Source organism: Balaenoptera acutorostrata, chromosome 15 (assembly GCF_949987535.1).
Source record: "Balaenoptera acutorostrata chromosome 15, mBalAcu1.1, whole genome shotgun sequence".
Classification (NCBI taxonomy): Eukaryota; Metazoa; Chordata; class Mammalia; order Artiodactyla; family Balaenopteridae; genus Balaenoptera; species Balaenoptera acutorostrata.
The window spans coordinates 21,025,442-21,050,472 of record NC_080078.1 but is presented as its reverse complement, the minus strand read 5'-3'; the positions used below and the strand labels follow the sequence as shown (position 1 = coordinate 21,050,472).

At 47.6% G+C, this 25,031-nt stretch overlaps 2 protein-coding genes and 1 pseudogene across 6 annotated transcripts in view; all 3 read right to left on the bottom strand.

Annotated features, from left to right (window-relative positions):
* GGA2 (golgi associated, gamma adaptin ear containing, ARF binding protein 2) overlaps positions 1-12,116 on the bottom strand; it is a 29,985-nt gene extending 17,869 nt beyond the window's left edge. The window contains exons 1-4 of the mRNA XM_057529308.1: positions 11,932-12,116; positions 2,830-2,914; positions 1,947-2,022; positions 964-1,062 (exon numbers count right to left, since the gene is read on the bottom strand). Coding sequence (XP_057385291.1) covers positions 964-1,062; positions 1,947-2,022; positions 2,830-2,914; positions 11,932-12,037 — 366 coding nt within the window. The 5' untranslated portion in view covers positions 12,038-12,116. The remainder of the gene's footprint in view (positions 1-963; positions 1,063-1,946; positions 2,023-2,829; positions 2,915-11,931) is intronic.
* On the bottom strand, positions 8,774-9,185 carry LOC103003869 (transcription and mRNA export factor ENY2-like; annotated as a pseudogene).
* Positions 12,117-12,743: 627 nt separating the features above from the next.
* EARS2 (glutamyl-tRNA synthetase 2, mitochondrial) overlaps positions 12,744-25,031 on the bottom strand; it is a 30,699-nt gene continuing 18,411 nt past the window's right edge. For 3 of the 5 annotated variants that reach the window (XM_007198283.2, XM_057529074.1, XM_057529075.1), the window contains exons 8-9: positions 24,888-25,023; positions 23,547-24,439 (exon numbers count right to left, since the gene is read on the bottom strand). In XM_007198283.2, coding sequence (XP_007198345.2) covers positions 24,356-24,439; positions 24,888-25,023 — 220 coding nt within the window. In that variant the 3' untranslated portion in view covers positions 23,547-24,355. Of the gene's footprint in view, positions 16,582-23,546; positions 24,440-24,887; positions 25,024-25,031 lie in introns of those variants that run through there. The other 2 variants (XM_057529076.1, XM_057529078.1) reach the window with 2 other exon arrangements.

Sequence of the window (25,031 nt, the reverse complement as noted above, 5' to 3'; positions counted from 1 at the left end):
GAGGAGAGGGAGGCTGGAGACTGAGTTCAATAACATGGCCCGTGATTAAATCAATCATGCCCAGATAATTCCAGATAAAAACTCCGAAACAACCAGGTCCAGAGAGCCTTCTGGTTGAACACATGGATGTGCTGGGAGGGTGGTATGCTCAGGTTCCACGGGAGAGGGCATGGAAGCTCTGCTCCCTCTTCACCCCCAAGACCTTGGCCTATGTATCTCTTGCATTTATATTCTTTACAGTAAAAGAATATTAGTAAGTATAGTGCTTTCCTGTGTTCTGTGAATCTTTCTAGTGAATTATGGAACCTGGCAGAGGGGGTCAGAGGAACCTCTGAACTTGTAGTTGGTCGGGCAGAAGTGCAAGTAGCTTGGGCATCCCCGAGACTTATGACTGGTGTCTGAAGTAGGTGTAGTCTAGGTAGGACTGAGCTCTTAACCTGTAGGGTCTGCCCCAACTTTGAGTACTTATTTTCAGAAATGAATTAAATCACAGGACACCCAGTTGGTATCAGAATTGTTGGGAAGCAGCAAAGGAAGGTTCCACCAATGTTAGTTACCCGAGAATGGTGTCGCTAAGACAGGTACCAGGAGGAAAGCTACAGAACACAAGGAAAGAAGGAAACTTAGAGCTACACCCGGCATGTCTTGCTGTCTCTACCAGGAAACCTGTGCCCACCAGCTAGGCCCCTCTGTGCTCGCCCCTCTAGGCCACCTGTCTACAAGGCCATTTTTAAAGGGAGAATTTGGAAATGCTAACAATCAAAGGGCGGGGATCAGCTGATGACCATGACCATCATCCTACACCTTGGAGAGGAAAGCTTTCACCTCTCAGCTCTCACAAACCTGGGACAGGCTGGCAGGTTCTATCCATGAGCAGGTCTGCCTCTGGACCAAGAAGGGTGACAGGCATTTGAAAGCTGGGGGGCATGGAACAGCGAGCAAAGCCAAGCCCAGGGTACTCACCTTTGGGGACAACACTTTGATGAGCTCGTTCAGGAAGCGGAACTTGGCCACCTCATTGTGGAACTTCTCCCCACAGTGGTTCACACACACCTCCAGCACCTGCGCAGACACAGGACCCCCATGAGAAGGGGAAACCATTGGCTCCAGGGCTCATTTCAAACCTGGTAAGTATTTGCTGAAATCACGGCTCAAGACTGAGGACACTAAAGTTTGGGAGAAAGGGTGACACTTTTAGATTAAGAAAGAAAAGTGCCTGTTTGCTCTTGTTGTAACTGACAGGTTTGTGCCCAGGAAACTGCTCAGTGGGGTACCCTGAGGTCACCCCACCTTTTAAGGTGACCCTTTGGGCAGGTGAAACCAGTCAGAGAATCACTTCCTTCTTTCTCCTTAGAGGCAGAAATTGGACATGGAATACCCAAGAACTGTTAAACTACGGGTTACCTGCTGGCACTCGAGTGACAAATTGGGCCTGTAAATGTTTTCTTTGGTCCACAATCTTGTTTAGCATTTCAAATCAGTCACCAATATTGAAAAATTCAGAGAATTCATATATTTAAAAATCTAGATTTCCAGTTTCTCTTAAACAGGAAGTTCTAGCAACATTGGGCCCAAACTCACGCCTGGCAACAGCCAGCGGGTCCTGCACTGTAGCTGCCCTCTTTAGACTGGGCATAGGCTCTCCAGTTCTTTGGTCCCCACCCAGCAGCTCATTCACTTATGTTACCAATCTGGCCCTGTGGGACTTGACCTTGCCAGCCCTGGTCTAAAAAGGGCAAAAAGAAATAAAGCCTTCCTTTCCTTCTCGCAAAGCGGGCTCAATACTACTCTCCAGAAACAGATCTAGGATGGGGCAATCTGAGCCCAGAACTCCCTCCAGCCTGCTTTCTCAAGGCCAGTGAAGGTGAACCTCTCAGAGTCTCTTCCCCACGGAAATGCTAGCCTCAGGACAGAAGAGCTTAGGCTAAGGGGCAAGCCGAACTCACCGTTAAGGCATAAAGAGCTTCTTTCTCTTGTGGAGACTGGATCTTGTGGGCCAGTAGCCAAGGTGCATGGGTTGAGCTAAGGGAAAACAAGACACCTGGACTCTGGGCGGAGAGGAACACACCAGCCTGGCTGAGCACACCTGGTAAAGTCCCCTCTCCTCCAGGAGCTCGGGTCCCAGAGCAGAGGTGGGATGTGACTGCACACGGCCGGGCATGAGCCCCTGAAGGAGGCCGACTCCCACCCACCCTCCTCATAGCTACGCTTCCAGGGCACACCATCCTCTCCCCAGTCAACCCACCCCTACAACTTCCAGACCTGTGAGTAACTTGGTCGTGAGCAGCACAGACCTTGTTTGTCATATGACAACTGCTCAGTTAACACTAGAGCAGAAAATGTGATCAAACTTCTTGCTCGTTTCTAAATGAATATTCAGCAACATGGAGATAAAACATCCGGATGACTCACTCATTTCTTAAATTCCTATCCAGATACTTTAGAAACCAAATTCAACAAAATCTTACCCATTTTTCCCCTGTTTTTTCTTAAGAAAGACTGCATTTAAATTATGGAGAACACACTGATCTTTCACATTGCTACGTACCCTAGCTACATTCTATCCCTAACATTCAGAGATGTCCTCAGGAGTAGTGTTTCATAACACTATTTAAAATTTTTTAAATAACTTCCAGTTACAAACTGACTATTTGTTTTTTAGAAAACCACATGAATTTGCTATTTCTAGAAAAATAATGTACTCAGTAGATCATAGAGGGAGAAAAAAAGGAAACAACAATCTATGCTACGTAAAACAATCCTGAGAAACAAAGGCATGCACAGCCTGAGGTGCCCCCAAACTCAAGCATGTGTGTGAAGTCACCTTACCCATTGGGATCAGTGTTCACTTGGTCACAGAAATTCTGGATAGCTGACCAATCCTGTTCTGACATGCTTGGGTCTGTGGCTTTATCTGTCAAGGAAATAAAAAATAAAATTAAAGTATAATAAAGAGAAACATACACCTCTCCACACCACTAGCCCCCTAAATATGACAACAGCCAAGGACTGTGCTATCACCTCTAGGGGATCAGACCCAGTGAGCAGACAGCTGAAAGGGACAGGGGCCTGGACTGATCATCACCGGCAGGCAGAGTGTCTGGCCCATGATACGGCCTCAGTGACTGTTTGCTGACTGAATGAACCACTAAACTGGTTAACAAGCTACTGTCCTGAAAGGGGCTCCATTCCCAGTGCAGGGGATGGCCTATGTGCACCTTCTTCATGCCCGTGTCAGGACTCCCCCACTTTGGCCCTGTAATGAGGACGGGCCTGGGCCAGCATCTGGGCATGGGCCAGAACCCGTAAGCTTCTTAGCCATGTGACAGGAAGACTAGAACATACAATGAAGCCCTGAGCGGCTCCCACCATATCCTCAAAGTAACAGGCCCAAATCTGAGCCTCCACTTACTGAAATCTCCTGACCATCCTATGTAAGAAGCTTCTCCACATGTCAGTGGCTTATCCAGTCTGAAAAGAGGACCTCCTTGCCTTCACTCCTCAAAATGCTATTTCTCTCTGCTACCATACACATGCCCAAGGAACCCAGATCTAGTCACGCTAGGGTCTCCCCCATTGGAACGTTCATATTTGGATGAAATCTGAGGACACGGAGCATGAAGAGTACCAGGGCACAGCCAGGAGCAGGAGATACCTGGAGAAAGAGGGATTATCAGAAGGCCTAATGTTGAGACCATGCTCCCCTGAAGGGAGGGGCAATCCTTGACTTCCTGGAATGAGGGGTTGTGTGTATCTTTCCTGGTGCTTGATGGTAGCAGCTTCTTCCTCTCCTCCCACTGCTGCTGCCTAGAATCCCCGGCCAGCAACCCAACAAGGATGCCCATTCCACATGCCCCGCCCCCAGAATGAACCAGGCCACATTCTCACAAAGGAGTTGCTGAGACTGTCTTCGTCCTGCCCTTTCATAACATTTCCCTTACTCCCCACTGTCCAGCCTGTCCTGGCCTACCTGGTTCTCCAGTGAAATATCTTACTGGTCCTGACAGAGAAGCTCTTTCAAGCTCTGCAAATAAGTAATTCTTATGGTCATATCTCTGACACTATTCCTCTTGCCTGAACGTCCTCTTTTCTCCTCTCAAAATCCTATCCATTCTTCAAGGCCACTCTGAATTTCCATCTCCTCCCAAAAGCCTCCTCCCACTGCTCCAGCCCCTACTAATTCTCCTCCCTTCTGATCACTTAAGACTACACAGTCAACCAGAGTTTAACTTTTCCAGACAGCAGTCACATTTATGTCACACAGAAGTCACGTGCCCCACAGCTCAACAATGAGATTCAGAGGACATCTTCCCACCCACCAACTCCATCCTAAGTGAAAAAAGACAACAAAGGAGAGCAAAGGAATTAGATGATCAATTCCCATATGCCCCTCACCTTTTTCCTCCTCAAAGCTCTTTCCCTATGTTCCATCTCTCAAAATGCTGTTCACCTTTCGAGTCCCAATTCAAATGCCACTTCATAAAGACTTTCTTAATCTTTCTATATCTCCCACCTCCACAAAACAGAAGCCATCCCTTCCTTCTCAGAAGGCCCACATCTTATCTGCTCTTTCAGGATGGGGATCTCCAGCTCCATCCCTTATTAGTTACATGTCCTTGGCCTCTCTGAGCCTCAGTTTCCTCAACTATAAAATAAGGAAAATAGTACCCTCCTCATGGGATAGCCATGAGATTTTTAAAAGATAGTGTCTAAAGTACTCAGTATAGCAGCAAACAATAAAAGATAGCTAATCTTATAATCTTATAATAGTCTCTGCCTTTTACTTTAGTATGTACACATGACTTATTACACTTAAACTTCAAAAGTTTATTCAAAACGAAGGCAGAGGGACTTCCCTGGTGGTCCAGTGGGTAAGACTCCATGCTCCCAATGCAGGGGGCCCGGGTTTGATCCCTGGTCGGGGAACTAGATCCCGCATGCATGCCACAACTAAGAAGTCTGCATGCCGCAACTAAAGATCCCACATGCCGCAATGAAGATCCCGCATGCCGCAACTAAGACACAGCAGAGCCCAAATAAAAAAATAAATATTTTAAAAAAAAGTTGGTAGCAACATGTTCAGTAAATGTTAAAAAAAAAAAACAAAACACGAAGGCAGAAGCCATATGTTTCCTATAGTGCTTAGCACAATGCCTTACCCATAGGCACAAAATAATTACTCATGAAATAAACTTAAGGCAGTGATTTCCAGAGAATCTGATTAAGGAGATCTGACTCATCTAAGATAATTCTTTACCCTTTAAGCTTCATTAAGTTTCACTTCACTACAAGGTCAAGCTTGACACCTAAAAGGCATTCAGACCTCAACACTTGACTCTACGCCCTAGTGGCAGAGAAGAGCAGGCAGGACCCCAATTCACCACACAGAATCCAGCTCTCTCCCTCCTCCCTTACTGCCAGGTCACCAGTTTTTCCAAAGAAAGGAAGGAAAAAACCTCTGTAAGGTTAAATAATGTTCTAAACCCTTAACCAAGGCAAAGCAGCAAAAAGATCTATAAAGTGCAAGTTATTTTATTTGCTATATCTTATATGATAAGGATTCCCTCAAGGTTTTTCATAGCTCCCAAATAATAGCAATAATAGTAATAGCTGCCCTTCCACCCCACTTTGTTTTTGCTGTGGGTCAGACAAGATGCTGAGTGTTTTCCAAGCATCCCTTTCCTGTAAACCTCAGAGCAACTGAAGTTGGTACTACTACCTCACCACTGAAGAAACCTGCCCAGCCACAAAGCTAGAAAATGAAAAAAATTCAATCCCAGGTCTGCCTGATTCCAGGGCCCAAATGTTTCTCAGGGTTAAGTCTTCAGTTCCTTGGCAAAGGCAGGGCCTCTTTTGGGAACTAGCTTCTTTGACTTTCTTACCACTAAGTTATTATCTCCCTAAGGCAGGAAGAAGGTCTGTCTCATTCACCTTCCCATCTCCAACACCTAGAATAGTCATCAGCATGGATATCTACTAATGAATGAATGATTCATCTTTTACTATGCAGAGTCTGGCCAGCTGGCTGCACATACTGCTGACACCAGGAGATGGCTATTCCAGTTCTGAAATAACTGGATCTCTGAACACCTAATTCCATCCTGCCAAGCTATTTCAGTGGCTTTGAGCAGCTCTAAAGAAAATGACCCCCAGAGGACCAGTAGCTCGGTCTGATCAGCCCAGAGCAACCCTCCGGGTCTGTTTGACTCCAATTTGCCCCAAGGAGTGGCTAGGAGCCAGACAGGGCCTGGTCAGGTAGAAACTCAAAAAAACTCTACTCTGGGACTTCCCTGGTGGCACAGTGGTTAAGGCTCCACGCTCCCAATGCAGGGGGCCCAGGTTCCACCCCTGGTCAGGGAACTAGATCCCACATGCATACCGCAGCTAAGAAGTCCGCATGCTGCAACAAAGTTCCCACATGCTACAATGAAGATCCCGCGTGCTACAACTAAGGAGCCAGCGAGCTGCAACTAAGACCCAGTCAACCAAATACAATTAATTAATTAATTTTTTTTAAAAAAACAACCCTACTTTGCTTCACCTATCACCGCCCCATCAAGAATGCCTATCACGGGCTTCCCTGGTGGCGCAGTGGTTAAGAATCCGCCTGCCAATGCAGGAGACACAGGTTCGAGCCCTGGTCCAGGAAGATCCCACATGCCGCGGAGAAACTAAGCCCGTGCGCCACAACTACTGAGGCCCGCACACCCTAGAGCCCATGCTCTGCAACAAGAGAAGCCACCGCAATGAGAAGCCTGTGCACCGCAACGAAGAGTAGCCCCCGTTCGTGGCAACTAGAGAAAGCCCACGTGCTGCAACGAAGACCCAATGCAGCCAAAAATAAATTAATTAATTAATTAAATTAAATTAAAGCATTTATCTCATCACAAATGCCTTTATCACTAAAAAGAATGGCTATCCTGGGCACCAAGGTGGTTTATTTAGCTGGCACTCGGGCAGGACAAATATAGGACTACTGTCATATATTTGCTTAATAAAAGCAACGTCTGTATGCATTTCAAGTCTGCTACAGCAGGGGTCCCCAACCTCCGGGTGGACCTTACTGGGCCTCAGCCTGTAAGGAACCGGGCCGCACAGCAGGAGGTGAGCGGCGGGCTGGCGAGCAAAGCCTCATCTGCCGCTCCCCCATCGCTGGCATTACCTCCTGAAGCACCTGCCCACTCCCAGCCCCCCTTTACTCCCCCGTCCGTGGAAGAATTGTCTTCCATGAAACCAGTCCCTGGTGCCAAAAAGGTTGGGGACCGCTGTGCTACAGGGTGAGCGGTATTAAGAAAACAGCTGGGGCTTCCCTGGTGGCGCAGTGGTTGAGAGTCTGCCTGCCGATGCAGGGGACACGGGTTCGGGCCCTGGTCTGGGAGGATCCCACATGCCGCGGAGCAACTAGGCCCGTGAGCCACAACTACTGAGCCTGCGCGTCTGGAGCCTGTGCTCCGCAACAAGAGAGGCCGCGATAGTGAGAGGCCCGCGCACCGCGATGAAGAGTGGCCCCCACTTGCCGCAACTAGAGAAAGCCCTCGCACAGAAACGAAGACCCAACACAGTCTAAATAAATAAATAAATAAAAATTAAAAAAAAAAAAAGAAAAAGAAAACAGCTGAGGGGGACTTCCCTGGTGGTCCAGTGGTTAAGACTCCGCACTTCCACCGCAGGGGGCGTGGGTTCGATCCCTGGTCGGGGAACTAAGATCCTGCATGCCATGCAGTTCAGCATGGTGCCCCCACCCCCAAAAAATTTTTTTTAAAAAGAAAGAAAAATTAAAAAAAAAAAAGAAGGAAAGAAAACAGCTGAGCCCTCCATCTGTGAATGAAATGATTCATCTTTTTTTTGGCCATGCTGTGGGTTTGTGGGATGTTAGTTCCCCGACCAGGGATCGAACCCTGGCCACGGCAGTGAAAGCACTGAGTCCTAACCCCGGGACCATCAGGGAATTCCCTGAAATGGTTCATCTAACAGTGACTAATTCAAAAGTCAAATCATCTCACATCAGCTGCCATCCAACCACCAGGGTCATGACCCTGGCGCTAGTGCAGCCTGTGCTACTAAGGGGAGCCCTGAGGCTGTGGGGAGCGCTCACCTTGAGAACACTTAGAACTCAACCCCGTAGCAGTGCTCACTGCATGGGGGAATCCTATAGGGGGTACACATCGACCCCTACATCCAGCAATCATTCAATTAAGCACATGCTGAAAGCCCAAGCAAGACCCGCCACAGGAATGACCTATGCTTGGGCTCCAAGATAACCCTTGAGAAGCTGGGAGAGTATAAATAGAGCCACTCCCATCCCCAAAGGAGGCATAAAAGCAAGGCTAGGAGACAGGACTTTTCACCTGGGAGTAGGTCCGAGTGGAAGGAGAGAGATTTACTGAGCAGCCTGCCTTAGCTTTACTTAAGCTACTGACTCCTTGGCAGCACTACCAGAGCTAGAGACCAAGAGGCCCCAGGGCTGCTGTTAATAGCACAAGACTCCCAGCAACCCGAAGTGTCCACTAACAAGGAACTGGTTAAACAGAGTATAGCACCCCACGGAATGGGGCACACAAGGCGTTTCATTAACAAGAATGAGGCAGCTCTAAATGCAGTCATGTGGAACAATGCCCAAAATAAACTAAGTGGGGTAAGAAAAGCTGCAAAATGCCCAGAAGCTGCTACTTGTTTTTGTGTTTTTTTTTTTCATTCATGAGACGTTTATTAAAATAACACATTCAGGGGAAAAATATCAATACAATTGTATACATCATTACTGAAAACTGTATACCATCATACAAAAAAGGATTTTATTTTGGGAAATCGACTCCTAATTTATGGCAAATTTTACTTTCAGAAATAAAACCACAAAACAACACAATCTAATTCAATCTTAAAGGCCGGCATGCTGAGCAAGGAATGTTCTTATTCTTCGTAGGAGCTCCTTCTTTACACTGTCAGGTACCAGGGCTCTGCCTTTTGGTGTGACTTCAGCTACCAAGTCATCAACACTAACGTGTTCTAGTCCTTTTTCTTTAATTACCTCTTTACAGTGTGCCTTCAACTGATCCTTCCAGCCACATTCAATTAATTTAGCTCTCAGCAACTCTTTGAGGCGTTCTCCTTCTCCAGTTTCTATCAACTTTTGGTTAATTGGACGCTCTCATCTGCGCATCTTTGTTCATCTTGCTAACCACACTCTTCAGCTGCCTGGACCTAGACCCTCAGCAGCTTGGGCATCTAAGCACACAGAAAGCTAGCACACCTGCTACTTGTATTTTTAAAGCATGAACTTCTGCTGAAACAGCTTCCTAGGTCTGATGTTCCTCTTCTTTTTTGGTAACACAACATGAGTTAGTTTTCTGCCACTCCCAACTAAGAAGACTAATGATAATAATAGCTAACACTGTGTGCCAGGCACTATCCTGAGTGCTTCACACGTACTAACTCCTCTCATCCTCACAGCCCCGAGACGGACATGGTATTACATTCCGATCTTAGGGACACAGCTGCCTTGCCTGCTGAGGTAAGACCTGACAGTGAGCTGAGCTCGGGGGTCCTCAGACCCCCCTAGAGTGACCTCCTTCTCCATCCAGTCCAGACTCACGGTGCTTTCCTTCAACGACACTCCTGTCCTTGCCCCACCACCAGCCCCTCTACCCCTTGTCCTCCCACGTACCACCTCCACTGCGCCCCAGTCCCCAGAAGTCTGGTTTACACAGTTCACTTTCTCTGCCCTACGGAGGGGCGGGGGCGGGGAGGTGCAAATCGCACAACCATGAAGACTACAAGATACATTTCTGAAGTCCACTCCACACTCCAGAGCCCAAACTCAGAGGATCTCAGGTGGGGAGGGGAGAGGTGAGCCTGCCCCTCTCTGCCAGGGCACATCTGGTAATGTCTGGAGGCATTTTTGGTTGTCGAGACTGGGGAGTGGGTGTGTGCTATTGGTACAGGTTCTAGCCCTACCCGAACAACTGGAAGATCTCACAACTTTGGGACCACACTGGCTGGCCTAAAACAGCTGGAGTTTCAGGACCCCCTCCTTGAGCAACCACAGTTCCCTTTTTCTCCCCCACCTGTGTCGGCCGCTAGATGGCCTCTAACTCAGTCCACTTGACTTTTGCAACTCCACTGCCTCCTAGTCAACCACCTTCTGTCCCCACCATTTAACACTAAGGTAGCTCAGTAACCTTTTAGTCGCCAAATTCGAAGTTCCCCCTCCTCCTTCCTCCTCCTACTCTATCTCTCAGCAGCAACACCACCTACCAACTACATCCACCTGCAGCTCCCCACCGTCCAAGCTTCCCCCTCCACACCCAGCCTGTAGGCTCCGCCTTCTGTCTCCAGGCTGCTTTTCCCACCTGCTTCTTCCATGTTGAGATTCTCCATGCTCCATCTGCAAACCTCTGCTCTTCCTAATGGGCACAGCTTCCCTGGACAAGCTCACTGTCAGTGAACCGAAGGTCCCAAGTTGACCTCCAACTCTTTTACCCTCTCTGGAGCCAACCAACTGCCCAGAGAGCTTCTCTTTGTGCCACAAGCACCTCAAACTCCACAAGTCAACAAGTGAGACATCTGTAACCAACCAGTTACCTGGGCCTGAAACCTGGGATCCATCCTAAATGCCTCCTGGTCTCTTGCCTCTATTCTAATGCATCAAGCCTGCTGATGGTACTAGCTAATTATTTCTACTCTCCATCCCAATACCTTTGTCCTACTTCACCCCCCACTACCAGAAGAGCTTTTCATCTACTCTCTCTGCCTGAACTCCCCCATCCCTAACCAATTCGTCTCTTCTCACGGCTGCAAGTGATGCTTTTAACAAGTGTACTGGATCAGAGTCCCAGGCTGAAAACGCCAACATCCTCTCCCCTACTGCATCAGGGATAAACTGAACTCCTTTCTGCAACATACAAGACCCTTGAAGATCTCACCCCAATTAGCAGTGCAGACTCTTTAGGCTTTGCACTCCTGCAGAAATGACCTCCTTCTTCCCAGAATGCTCCACACCCTCCTGTTCCCCAGCTTTTGCACATGCAGTTTCCTGCGTCTGAAATGCTGTCGCCTCCATTGTCCACTCAAATGCTATGTCCCCTGAGACAATCCCCAGGTAAACAAACCCAACTCCCACCACTGCACTTTAAACCCGGCTCCCTCCCAATCTGCAGGTAATGTAACAAAGTGCTGTTACTGTCGGCTTGTACCACCCACTTAAAAATGTCTTTGTGAGCAAGGACCCTGTGTTACGCATCTCAGTACTCCCAGCACCCAGCAGAGCCCGATACAAGGAGCATATGCTTTATTCTCCTGGAATTTCGAGTCCCCACCGGTAACGCAGGAACAATAACGACCCTTACGACTGCCGACTGCCGTGAGTCTTCCAGGAGACAATACACATAAGAAACCCGGGCCACAACCCACATGCACAAAAGGTGTAAAGGGCTTGTTTTGACATTAAAGTCGGCAGCCAGAGACAGCTCCTTCCCACAGGATGGGTATGTGGCACAACTGAGGAAGTCGAAAGGTCCCCATCTGTAAAACGAGGTTAAAAACAGAAGCTGTCTCTTGGGGTCGTAACGAGGACTAACAGTGGCTGAAATGCTTTCCAGCACAGTGCTTGGCATAAAAGCAAAGCTCAATAAACCTTAGCCATTATGTTGTTAACAGTGTTCATGCACCGCGACTGGGGGAGGTTGGGAGGAGGAGGGGGAGCAAAGCGCCCAGCCTCGGGTCCGCAGCCCTGGCGGATTCCTGGGACTCCTCTCGGGGCCTCCCCGTGGCGATCCTCCCACCCGCGCCGGGCCCAGCCCCGCTCCCCGGGCGCCGACCTCCCCGCGGCCACCTGTCCCGCCGCCGGCCTCAGAAGAAAGGCCCAGGGAGGCGGGAAGCCAGGCCTCACGTGGGGCGCTGGGCCCGCGCCGAGGGGCGGCCCTGGCTACTCACTGAGCCACAGCTCCAGCGCCGCCGCCGGCCCCGGGGGCCCCTCGGCCGACTCGGCCCCCGCCGCGGCCCCGGCCCCCGCCGCCACCGCCGTCGCCGTCGCCGCCATAGGCCCAGCCCCGCAGCCGAGGCCGCGGCCTCCCCTGCCCTTCAGCCGCCGGCGTCTGGCGTGTTCCGGGGCTGCCGACGCGGCAGGCGAGGGTCGGCACGTGATGGGACGGGGCCCGTGGTGCCACGCCCACACACCAGGCCACGCCTCCGCGCAGGCCCCGGGCCGGGGGTGCAGCCTCCCCGACAGCCCTCCTCCACGCGCGGGTCGGGCTCGCGGACTGGTCTTCCAGACCCGCAACCAAGTCAAAGTTGGTCAAGCCGACCTCGCAAGGCCTGCCAGATGAAATAGAGGACGCCCCGTTAAATTTGAGTCTCAGGTAACGAATTCTTCTAGCATTTTTATTCCGGACGGTCTTTTTGGACCATCACCTCCTTCCATACTTTGCTTTATTTTCTCCGTAACACATTACACCATGAGCGTACTAGATATTTACTTACTGTATCAAAGGGTAATTCCCCCCCCCAAAAAAAGTCATGGTTCTCATGCATTGTAAAATGAACGCGTGTTAAATATTTTAACTCTAATTAAACAAGAGAACCAAGCGGATGTCATAATCGGTCCAAAAGAGAAGTCAGAAAAAGGGCAAGTTTATACAGAATAAACAAATGTTGGAACAGATGTGCAGGTGGACACAAAACTAGCTCAGAATTAATTTGCATTTTTAAATTTTTATTTATTATTATTATTATTTTGGCCACGCCATGGGGCTTGCAGGATCTTAGTTCCCCGACCAGGGAAGCACGGAGTCCTAACCACTGGACCGCCAGGGAATTCCCCAATTTGCATGTTTATAGGCAAGGATTATTTGCGTTGCTCTCAGTTATCTACAGCTAAGAGTGTAAGACATCTCTGAGACAGTGAAAGAAAGGATAGGAACTGGAAAGGTGTGCTCTCTAGACAATGTGTAATTTTCCTTGGAAGCACAAATCCTCTATACTCCATTACCTGCTTCACGCCACTAATTTAAGCAGGAATTTTGTACACTTTTATGTCCCCAATACCTAGGGTAGTGCCTGGCACACCAGTGCCAATACATATTTGTTGAATGGCCAGATGAACAGTGGAAGCAGTAAGAGGTAGCTACAGGATTTTAGGTCCCATCCATACCCCAAATAAACACACGGTCTAGGTTTAGCAGTACACTTGCTGTGCTATTTCAGCTCCAAAATAAGTCCAGACACACACATCTCCATCTGACAGATTGCTGCCTTCTATTTGGAAATTATCTGACTGAACTCCCCTCTGTGTGCCAGGTTCTTTTACAGTTGTTACCTGTCTTAGTAAACTTGGGCTGCTATAAAAAATACCACAGACTGGTTGGCCTAAACAACAGACATTTATTTCTCACTGAAGGCTGGGAAGTCCAAGATCAAGGTGCTGCTGATGGGTTCCTGGTGACAACCTGCTTCCAGGTTTGCAGAGGGCTGCTTTCTTGCTGTGTGTTCACAGGGTGGAGAGAGAGCGTGCTCTGATATCTTCCTCTTATTGGGGCACTAATCCCATCCTGAGGGCCCCACCCTCGGCACCACATCTTAACCTAATTACCTGCCACAGCCCTACCTCAAATACCATCACATGGAGATAAGCGCTTCAGTGTGTGAATTTGAATTTTAAGGGGACACATTCAGTCTGTAACATTATTCATGTTGGGGAAGTTTTGTATGAAATCAATGAAAACTAAGCATTGTTTACAGCATGGCCTTCTGTGTTATCTGATCTTGGTTCCTTGGGAATTATTTTACTTCTCTGTAAACTGTAAATAACTGAAAGCAATGGAAAATTATTCTTGTCTATAGACATGCAAATGATTCTGTCCCAGGAAGACACAACCCTCTCCCCGTGGAAAAAACAGCTTTGCCTCCATTGTGCACATTCATTTCTATATTCCTGATCTATAAATGTGTCTGTTCTTTGGATTCGCCTTTGAACTGGTTGTAACATCTCACCAGGTTTTAAGTGAAATCTTTAACATGTGTTCATCTCTCAAAAGTTCTAACATCTGGCAACACTGGAGCTGGGTTTCCTTGTTGCAACAAATGCCTGGAGATGACTGGAGACTGTACCCTACCAAGAACCATCCATCACCTCCTGAATATTTCTTATACCTGGCTTATGTTATTTATTTTAAGCATCTGCACTCTTTTAACATTTTGACATGTGATCAGTGGCTCTCAAACTAACATTTGTCAGAATCACCTGGAGGGCTTGTTAAAACACAGAATGCAGGGACCCACCCACACAGTTTCTGATTCAGTAGGTCTGGGGTAATGCCCAAGAATCAAATCATTCTCCCTCCAGGCGATGCTTGAGGGACCACCTCTGATTCCTTCTTTCCCACTGCGTATCTTTTTGCCTGTTCTCTTCCCTCAGCCTGGAACATCCTGCCTCTGTTGTCTGTCAAAGTACCTCAGGGTTGGGCTGCCAGATTTAGCTAGTAAAGATACAGGAAGCCCAGTTAAATCAGAATTTCAGACAAACAACAAATAATTTTTAAAAACTGAGATATAATTAACATATAATGTTGTGTTAGTTTCAGGTGTACATGATTTGATATTTGTGTGTCTTGCAAAATGATCACCACAATATGTCTTGTTAGTATCCAACATTACCCATCATTACAAAATTTCTTTTTCTTATGAGAACTTCTAAAATCTACTCTCTTAGCAACCTTCAAATATATAGTGCAGTATTGTTAACTAGAATCACCATGCCGTATATTGCATCCCCAGGACTTACCTTTTTTTTTTTTTTTTTTAATTTATGGCTGTGTTGGGTCTTTGTTTCTGTGCGAGGGCTTTCTCTAGTTGTGGCAAGTGGGGGCCACTCTTCATCGCGGTGCGCGGGCCTCTCACTATCACGGCCTCTCTTGTTGCGGAGCACAGGCTCCAGACACACAGGCTCAGTAATGGTGGCTCACGGGCCCAGTTGCTCCGCAGCATATGGGATCTTCCCAGACCAGGGATCGAACCCGTGTCCCCTGCATTAGCAGGCAGACTCTCAACGACTGCGCCACCAGGGAAGCCCGGACTTACCTATTTTTAACTCGAAGTTTGTACCTTTTGATCACATTCACCCATTTTGGCCACCCTTACACAATTATAAATAACTTTTTTAGTATAAGTATAATATTGCATGGGACATACTTATACTAAGAAATTATTCACTGTTTCTCTGAAATTAAAAGCAAAAAACAATAGTCCAACTCCTTGTCACGCAGGCATTTCCTGACTGACTCCCCACACCCAAGGATATCCATATCCCTGTATCCCTTTGCTTGCTCCTCCACCACCTCCTCCACACTTGCATTTTTGTGATTGTTAGTCACCTATGACACTGTGATCTTTTTGAGGCAGGAGCCTTATCTTTTATTTGTTTGTGTTTTATTTAGTTATTTATTTTTAATAAATTAATTTTTTTATTTTTATTTTTGGCTGCATTGGGTCTTCGTTGCTGCGCGCGGGCTTTCTCTAGTTGCGGTGAGCGGGGGCCACTCTTGGTTGCGGTGCGAGGGCTTCTCACTGAGGTGGCTTCTCCTGTTGCGGAGCGCGGGCTTCAGTAGTTGTGGCACGTGGGCTCAGTAGTTGTGGCTCGCGGGATCCAGAGCGCGGGCTCAGTAGTTGTGGCACACGGGCTTAATTGCTCCGCGGCATGTGGGATCTTCCCCAGACCAGGGCTCGAACCCGTGTCCCCCATGTTGGCAGGCAGGTTCTTAACCACTACGCCACCAGGGAAGCCCTTATTTTTAAAAGCTTAAGGCACTGAGTGAAGGAAGGAACAAAAATCTGTGGACTTAGCCCCCACAATGAACAAGGCTTTGTCTAATTCCTCTCCACACCCTCAGGCCTCACAGGGCCTGGCACAGAGTAGGCGTTTGTCAAATGGATGAACGACGACAGGACTGAATGGACTCAGACTGAGGCAGGAGATAGATGGGCTCCAGGCTAGGCATTTACAACTGGCCTCCTGTTCACACCTCCTGGGGTGAGGAGAAGATGGGCTCCAGGGTGGACATTCATCATTACCAGCCCACTGTTTACGTTTCCTGAAGCAAGAGACAAACGGGCTCCAGGACTACATATTTATGACCAGACTCCTGTCTATATTTCAGAATCTGCACCTTGATATAAAAACCAGCAACAGAAATTGGGTAAATAACCAGACATTGGACATGTTCTTATTAGTTATCCATTTAATACATATTAGTGTAGATATGTCAATCCCAATCTCCCAATTCATCACACCACCACCCCCACTCCCCGCCACTTTCCCCCCTTGGTGTCCATACGTTTGTTCTCTACATCTGTCAGACATTGGACATTTTTATGGCAGGGACAGAGTAGGACTAAACCCTGTTAAAAGATCAAGAAGTCATACATTTCCCATCCTTGGGGCAAGGGAAACATTGCACATGCGCAGAAAGGCTCCTTGGGGGTCAAAAAGGAGGGGCACCCCCCATAATATGTGATGCTAAGGCCATCCCATAGGCCCCTGGGCTGGAATCCATCTTGGAAAAAAGTTGCGCACACACGTTGGGGAGGGTCCTAGGGCATCAGGTGTGGAAAAAGAAACCAGGTAATTGGCCAAAGGTAAACAAAGACCTGGAAGAACTGCCCTATATAAATGACCTAACCACCTCTTTACTGCACTCCTCATTGGGGGGATGCCCACACCCTTTCTCTCTGGGGGCATCTCTGTCTTGCTTCTGTCTTAACAAACTGTTTCTCTGTGTGCTCTCCCACTTGTGTTGTGCTATGTCTCTAATAATAAACTTTGTACCTGTTTTTACAGCTCTTGCCTCCGTGAGAAATGTATTTTTCACCGGGGGCAAGAGCCAGGGGGTGTGGTGGCTAGGATTCCTGGTTTTTATCCAGGCTACCCAGGTTCAATTCCTGGGCAGGGAGTTTAGATCTCGCTTCACACCACCACTCACCACTGCCTCTCCGAGATCAAGACAAGAGGAGTTCTCTAGATAGAGAAGGCTGCCCCCTCCTTGGCTGGGCTGTCCTACTGCAATCAGGGTTGGGGGAGGGGTGGTAGGGGGCAGAGGGGAGGGCACTCGGGCCTGGGCTGGGACCCCAACATTTTGCCCAGATATGAAGGCTAAGTTGGAGATCCCCAGGGCGTGATAATGCGTTTAATGAGTGCCAAGCCAAGCGTCTACTGCCTTCTATATTTTAAAAAATGCATATCCTGTAATTCACTAATGAAAATAGTAACCACAAATGATGTGAAGTTCCTGAATACTGCAAAACAGTACCCTAACTAAACACAGCGACTGTGCACTTGACCGCTCACCGTGACCATCCGATCCATCAGGTGCATGTCTGGCCTTTCACTCAGCAATACTGACTGAGCACCTACCATGTGAACAGGCACCATTCTCAGCACTGGGGGTCCAGTGGTAAGCGAGACAGATGAGGTCCCTGTTCCCGTAGACTTTACAATCTGACACTAACAAATAACTGCAGAACTAATTACTTTCACAGTTATTTATGCACTCAATTCTGACTGCGTGCTATGGAAAAGAATAGGGTGCTGATGATCAATAGCAGAGGAAGGAGAGCTACTGGGGGGAGTCAGAGGCTTTCCTGAAGAGGAGAGAGTGGAGCAAAGATCTGAAGGCTGGGGACTTCCCTGGTGGCACAGGGGTTAAGAATCCGCCTGCCAATGCAGGGGACACGGGTTCGAGCCCTGGTCCGGGAAGATCCCACATGCCACGGAGCAACTAAGCCCGTGTGCCACAACTACTGAGCCCACGTGCCACAATTACTGAAGTCCACGCGCCTACAGCCTGTGCTCCACAACAAGAGAAGCCACTGCAATGAGAAGCCCGTGTACTGCAACGAAGAGTAGCCCCTGCTCGCCACAAGTAGAGAAAGCCCGCACAGCAATGAAGACCCAACGCAGCCAAAAAATAAATAAATTAAAAAAAAAAAAAAAAAGATCTGAAGGCTGAGAGAGAGGTGACCAGGCAAAAGGGCAGAAGAGCATATGGACAAGAGTATTCCAGACAGAATAGCGGCACAAAGGAAGGCTTACATGGCGGGAGACCAGAGAAGGGGGTGCGTGTGGCAGGAATGAGTGAAGTGAAGCAGGAAAGGTAGATGGGGTTGTGGGGGGGGGGGGGGCTGTCAGGCTGTGAGGATGAAACATGGCTTTATCGTGTTTCCCTCTTTCATGTCTCATTTTCCTACCAGGGCTCCCCGCTCCTGGGCCAGCCCTGCTCAAATCTCTCTTCAGCAAAGCTGCCAGAATGACCTTTTAAAAAAACAGAAATCTGATCTTGTCACTTCCCTACTTAAAGCATTTCAGTGGCTCCTCACCTTCCACTTCATGAAGACCCAACTCATGTCTTCGCTAATGGACCCCCACTTTGTCCAGGAACGCAGGGAAGAGCTGGCCCCGCCCTCAGCTCTGGGTCTGACTGATCTATGGGGACTCCCCCGCCCACTTCCCCAAGGGATGGGTTGAAGAATGGGGAAGTCACGAGGGGGAAGGTGCTGGAGAAAAGTTTCCTTGCTTTCAGGGAGAGAGACACAGAAAGCCACGCTCTCTCTGACAACATGAAGTGCAGAGAGGCCTGAGCACTTTAGGCAGACAATTGTGAGCAGAGAGAACCAACCCAAGGCTGTTGCCGATGCTGGGCCCAATAGAACAAAGAGATGGAAAGACCCTAAGTCCTCACTGAGGTCACTGAACGCTTAATTAACCTACCCCAGAGCCTGCCATACCCCCGAACTTCCTGCTTTGTGGGATACTAAATCTTCCTATTCAAGCTGGTTTCAATCTGGATGTTTTGCTATTTGCATCAGATGGCACCTTGATACCCTTAACCTGGCAAAGAAGGGCTGTTTGGATTTCCCTCTGCCTGGTTTCTCAGCTACTTCTCCTACTCCCTCAACTCCTACCCTTGGCTCCACCCAACTTGGTGAAATTCTTTTTCATCCTTTTGTTTGGAATACCTTCCAACCCCCATTGATCTGGAAACTCCTACTCATCCCTCAGAACCCAGTTCAAAGTTCACTTCATCTGTAAAAGTCCTCTGACATCTATGAACATGAATGCATGAACTACCCTCTCTGGGTTCTGCTCTCACCCAGGAAGTCCTCATTTTCTAAGTATTTATTACCCTGGTCCCTGGGAAGGTAGGGAATTTCATCATAAGACAAACATATTTAATCAATTAAACAATTTCTAATTTAGGTCCCACTAAACACCCCTCTATATTGAAGTATTCCATCTATCTCACTCTTCAAAGTCTTTGTCAAAGGTCAGTCTCTCACAGATAGCTGGATTCAGTGCAATTTACAGGCAATAGATCAGATAGCTAACTACAACTGCAAATCTTGCAAAAAGAGATGTGATTCCCCAGAGTCAATGAAAGTGAAACTGGGAAACTGTTGGAATCTGGTAGAGTTAGATCAACTGATAATTGCCACTTCTGAAGAAACTGATGTGACTGATGGAGGCCTCAAACATTTTTTTCATCATGAGCGCTTTACCTGACTCCCTACTATGTGTCAGACAATGTGTCAGGTGCTATGGTTACAACCAAGAATAAGAAAAACTTATTGCCTGTCTCAATCTTATCTTCTTTAGAGTAAGATAGACAATAAACATGTACCAATACACTATGTAATTTCATATAGTAATTAAGCATTATGAGGATAAAAATAAGCTAGGATAAAGGCAATATGAATGAGATTCCAAAGTTGCCTACAGAAAAATAGTAATTTTCTGGCAAGGGTACACTCTAAACTCCATAGAAAGAGAATATGCTCAGGGGGAGGAACGGCCCTCTCCATCACTAGAGTGGGTCTCCTGCAGCCATGATTGCTTACATGACTCTGTCCCACTGGCCACAGTTGATTGGACCAGGGGTAGACAGCTGACCCAAGCTAGGCCAATCAGATTCTTTCCTGGGATTTTGGACATGGAATACTAGTTATTGAATTGGCAGTGTAGCAGAGGGGAGATGATTCAGCTTTAGGGCTGGGGCAGTTGTTCAACAGCTGCAGAGATAAGAGAAAGCCAGCCTGCAGAAGAAAGATGAGAGCAGCAGACACCCAGACAGAGACAAAGGTTAGAAACTGCGGTTTCAGAGGGATAAAGGTGAGTGTGTTGGGTCCTAATGGGTTTTTGGGTACAGATTACAGTCTCTTGTAAGGTCCAGCTGGGAGTCCTGCCCTTGGGATCTGTGGGTCCTAAATCTTCCAATAAATTACTTTCATGGTTTAAGTTAGTCTGAGTGTGTTTCTGTGTGTTGCAACCAAGATCAGCATCTCTAAGAATGAAAATACTGGTGATAAGGATGATGGTAATTGATAACATTTGTTGAGTGCCAGGCACTGTTTTAAGAACTTTACATATGTCATCTATTTTGATTCTTACAGTTTGTTGAGACAGATACAAATGTTATCCCCATTTTAACAGATGAGGAAACTGAGCTACAGAAGTCACACAGTAAGTGGCAGAACCAGTTTTTGAGTCTAGACAGTTGCCCTCTATGGCCTTCACTTCACTATACTCTGAAAAAACACTGGGGGACGGACTTGAGGTTATTTAAACTCTGTGAAGTCCTTTTACACATTCCTTCTGATCCTGAGCAAAACCCCAGAGCAGAGGATACATGCTGCTTCTCAGACAACTCACTCCAAACGAGGAAGTGGCCACAGCTTTATCGACTCAGCAATTTGATCACTCATTTTGTTAAAACAGTCAGATTCCCTAACCAAGAGCTAGTTTCTTTTTTTTTTTTTTTTTTTTTTTTAGAGCTAGAGTTTCTTGTAAGCATACTTGATGTCTTAGAATCGGAGGCTCTGATATCACTCAGAGTTACAAGAGTTGAGGCTGGACTCTGGGTTGTTGTAAGCCTCATACTAAAACCTCAGAAGAGTTGATCAACTTTTCTGAGCCTCAGTCTCCCTATCTAAAAACATAGAAACAACAACCATAATGATAATAACGCCTGTCTCATGGGGTTGTGAAGATTTAAAGAGATGATGAACTAAAGTGTTTACCAGCATAATTTTCTTTTAATATTTATTTATTTATTTTGGTTGCGCCGGGTCTTAGTTGCAGCATGCAGACTCTCAGTTGCAGCATGCATGCAGGATCTAGTTCCCCGACCAGGGGTCAAACCCAGGCCCCCTGCTTTGGGAGCATGGAGTCTTAGCCACTGCACCACCAGGGAAGTCCCCTACCAGCATAATTTAAAACCCAGAAGTGGTTGAGGCTCATGTGACTGCACAATAAATTGCAAGCATTATTATTTTGTGTCCCCTTTGGCGGAACACCTGTTGTTTCTGCCATTGCCCCTTCTTCTGGAAAAAGCACCCTACTTCTCCTTGGGAACTTTTCCTCCATTGGATATATTCCTGGCTGAGGAATGGTAACATGACCTCAGGTAGCCCAACCAGACACTCTCTTCTTAGAATCTGAATCTTTAGCTGAATCATCCAAAACTGAAGGGGAAAAAATACAGAGAAACCACAACAAAAAAATAGTTAAGAGTTCATGTGTTCCCACTGAAGAACACAGACAAGACTGGCCATGAGCTCCTGCTGCCTGCATGCTCAGAGCTTCCCCGGTTCCTGTCTTTTCCAAGACCTGGTTCTTTGGCTTTCCCATGGACTCTATGACTTTCTCACAAGTTTAAACTCCCATAAACTTAAAGTCTCCAATAAACCTAAGTTAGGCAGAGTTGGTTTCCATTGCTTGCCATCAAAGAACTTTATCTGATGTACTTTTCAAGCAAGGATTAGGTCTCTGTGAAACTCAGCAAATTCTTTAATCCCCTTTCCCTATTCCCCTGGACAAGGACAGTGTATTAGCAATCTCTTGCTGGGTAACAAATTATCCCAGAGCTAAGTGGCTTTAAACAATAAATATTTATTATCTCGTAACTGTGTATCTGAAATTCAGGGGCAACTTTGCTTAGTGGTTCTGGCTCAGGATCTTTCAAGAAGGCTGCAGTCAGCACTATTTACAATAGCCAGGACATGGAAGCAACCTAAATGTCCATCAACAGAGGAATGGCTAAAGAAGATGTGGTACATACATACAATGGCATATTACTCAGCCATAAAACGGAACTAAATTGTGCCATTTGCAGAGACGTGGATGTTCCTAGAGACTTTCACACAGAGTGAAGTAAGTCAGAAAGAGAAAAACAAATATCGTATATTAACACATATGTGGAATCTAGAAAAATGGTATAGATGAACTTATTTACAAAGCAGAAATAGAGACAGAGACATAGAGAACAAACGTATAGACACTAAGGGGGAAGAGGGGGTGAGATGGATTGGGAGATTGGGATTGACACATATACACTATGTATAAAACAGGTAACTAACGAGAACCTACTGTATAGTACAGAGAACTGTACTCAATGCTCTGTGGTGACCTAAATGGGAAGGAAATCCAAGGAAGAGGAGAATATATGTATACGTGTGGCTGATTCACTTTGCTGCACAGCAGAAACAAACACAACATTGTAAAGCAACTATACTCCAATTTAAAAAAAAAAAAAAAGAACGTTGAAGTCAAATGTCAGCCAGCATTGCAGTCATCTGAAGGCTTGACTGGGGCTGAAGACTGACTTCCAAGATGGCCCATTCATACGGCTGTTGTCAGAAGGCCTCCGATCCTTGTCTGTCTGACTGTCTTCACAGTGTGGAAGCTGGCTTCCCACAGAGTAAGGGATCCAAGAGAACAACATGGAAGCCATGACACACCACACAGAAGTCAGCCCTATTCAGTGTGAATGCCAGGAGGTAGCAGTGACTGGGGGCTACAAAGGGTAAGCCCAGAAGCCATGTAGGGGTCTTTGTAGCCGGCCACCATCCTCCTTTCACTTCAGCTATTCCTATTCACCCCAAGAAGAACATCTCATTTCAGAAACCCACAGACAGTGATTTACAAATAATGGGTGGAAGAAGGAGGCAAATATGAAGAAAAAGATGCAAAACAGGCAGGGTAAAGGTCTCCAGTCCAAGGACCAGGTCTGGAGAACTGGAAAAGAGGAAGAGACAACCTTTAGGGAAGGGAGATACAGGCTGCCCCAAGCCCAAGGACAAAGAGTAGTATAAAACGTTAAGTGAAAAAAAACAAAAACAAAAACAAAAAACCTTAAGTGTTCCCCCTGGGCAGATTTGTGGCTTCTTCCCCTATAAGCCCCAAAGAAAGTCTAACAAGCCAGTTCAGCCCAGCTTGTCAGTCATTGCTCCAAACTCAAAACTGGGGGCTTCCCTGGTGGCGCAGTCGTTGAGAATCCTCCTGCCAATGCAGGGGACACAGGTTTGAGCCCTGGTCCGGGAAGATCCCATATGCCGTGGAGCAACTAAGCCCGTGTGCCACAACTACTGAAGCCCGCGTGCCTAGAGCCCGCACACTGCAACGAGAAGCCACTGCAATAAGAAGCCTGCGCACCGCAACGAATAGTAGCCCCCACTTGCTGCAACTACAGAAAGCCCGTGTGCAGCAACCAAGACCCAACACAGCCAAAAATAAATAAATTTATTAAAAAACAAAACAAAACGAAAAAACAAAGTCAAACTGGGCCCGAGAACTGGGACCCAGGAGTCCAGGCTGCTGCCAAGCTGTTATGTATGGGCTGAGTTGTGTTCCCCTCAAAACTCACATGTGAAGCCCCAACCTCTCTGTACCTCAGAATGTGACCGAATTTGCAGACAGGGCCTTTAAAGAAGTGATTAAGTTCAAACTGGGCCGTGAGGGTGGGCCTTAACCCAATCTGACTGGCGTCCTCTCAAGAAGAGGGCCTTTGGACAAACAGAGATACCGAGGGCACACACAGAGGGAAGGCCATGTGAGGAGAGAGCAAAAAGGCAGCCGTCTGCAAGCCAAGGAGCGAGGCCTCAGGAGAAACGCAACCTGCCAACACCTTGATCTTGGACTGCCGGCCTCCAGAACTGTGAGAAAATCATTTTCTGTTGTGTAAGCCACCATTCTGTGGTATGTTTTCATGGCAGCCCAAGCAGACTGAAACATGAGCTGTGACTGTCCAGCGAGCCAGCTCCTAACCTCTGCTGTGTGCTGTGGTGTCAGAACCATGCGTGAGGCCTTCCTTTCCAGCGCCAGGGAGGTGAGGGGGCTGGGTGACCCTGGCCAACTGGTAAGGATGGGCCTGGCGTGGAGCCATAAATGCACCTGTGCACCCAGAGGCTCTGTGTCCATTCTTGGGTCCTTCCACAGGTTTCCGATGGGCCCCAGGCCTCCTGCTCCTCCCCTCTGAGGGCAGGTCCCACGAGTACAGTTCCTGTGGCCACCTCTGCTGTCCTGCACACCTTCTCTCTAGCTGGAAAGCACCTTCTGTATTCGCTCCCGCACTTCCTTTGGTCCCAAGGACAACATCATCTCAGCTACAGGAGGTCCTTGCTAAGAACAAAAAGAGAAAACATTGCCTTAAGATGCCTGAGGAGTGAACAGCCAGCCTTGGTCTGCAGAAGTTACACCCCAGGCCAACCCCAGCACTGCTGCCTGCATCCCAAGGAGCAGAGTTTGCATTTTACAGGCTCTAATTTCTAAGGATGGGTCCCAGAAGCCTGCTCTTGCTGGGTTGGTATGTCCATTAGCCCCAGTCAACCGCCAGCTCCATGAAGGCAGGGAGCACACGTGTTTCACTCACTACCGTATCCACTGTACCTAGCATAGTGCTTACACATAGTAGGTACTCAGTAGGTACTGTCTGTTGAATGACTGAATGAGGGGGGTAGTCATGTTTCATTCATCTTTGCAGCCCCCAAACTGAGCTTAGTGCTGCCGGTGAATGTTAGCTGAGTGGATAAATGAGGGCTCCAGGGCACAGTCCAGCCACCCGCCTCACCAGCTGTCCACTGAGGGCCACTCGGAGGAGCTTCATCACGTTACTGTGTTTGGTGCCTTCCAGACCTTCTGACAGCTTCTTCAGTTCTCCGTTCAGCATGTCCTGAGTTAAACTCATACCGGGTCCTTCTAAAAGCCTAGAAGA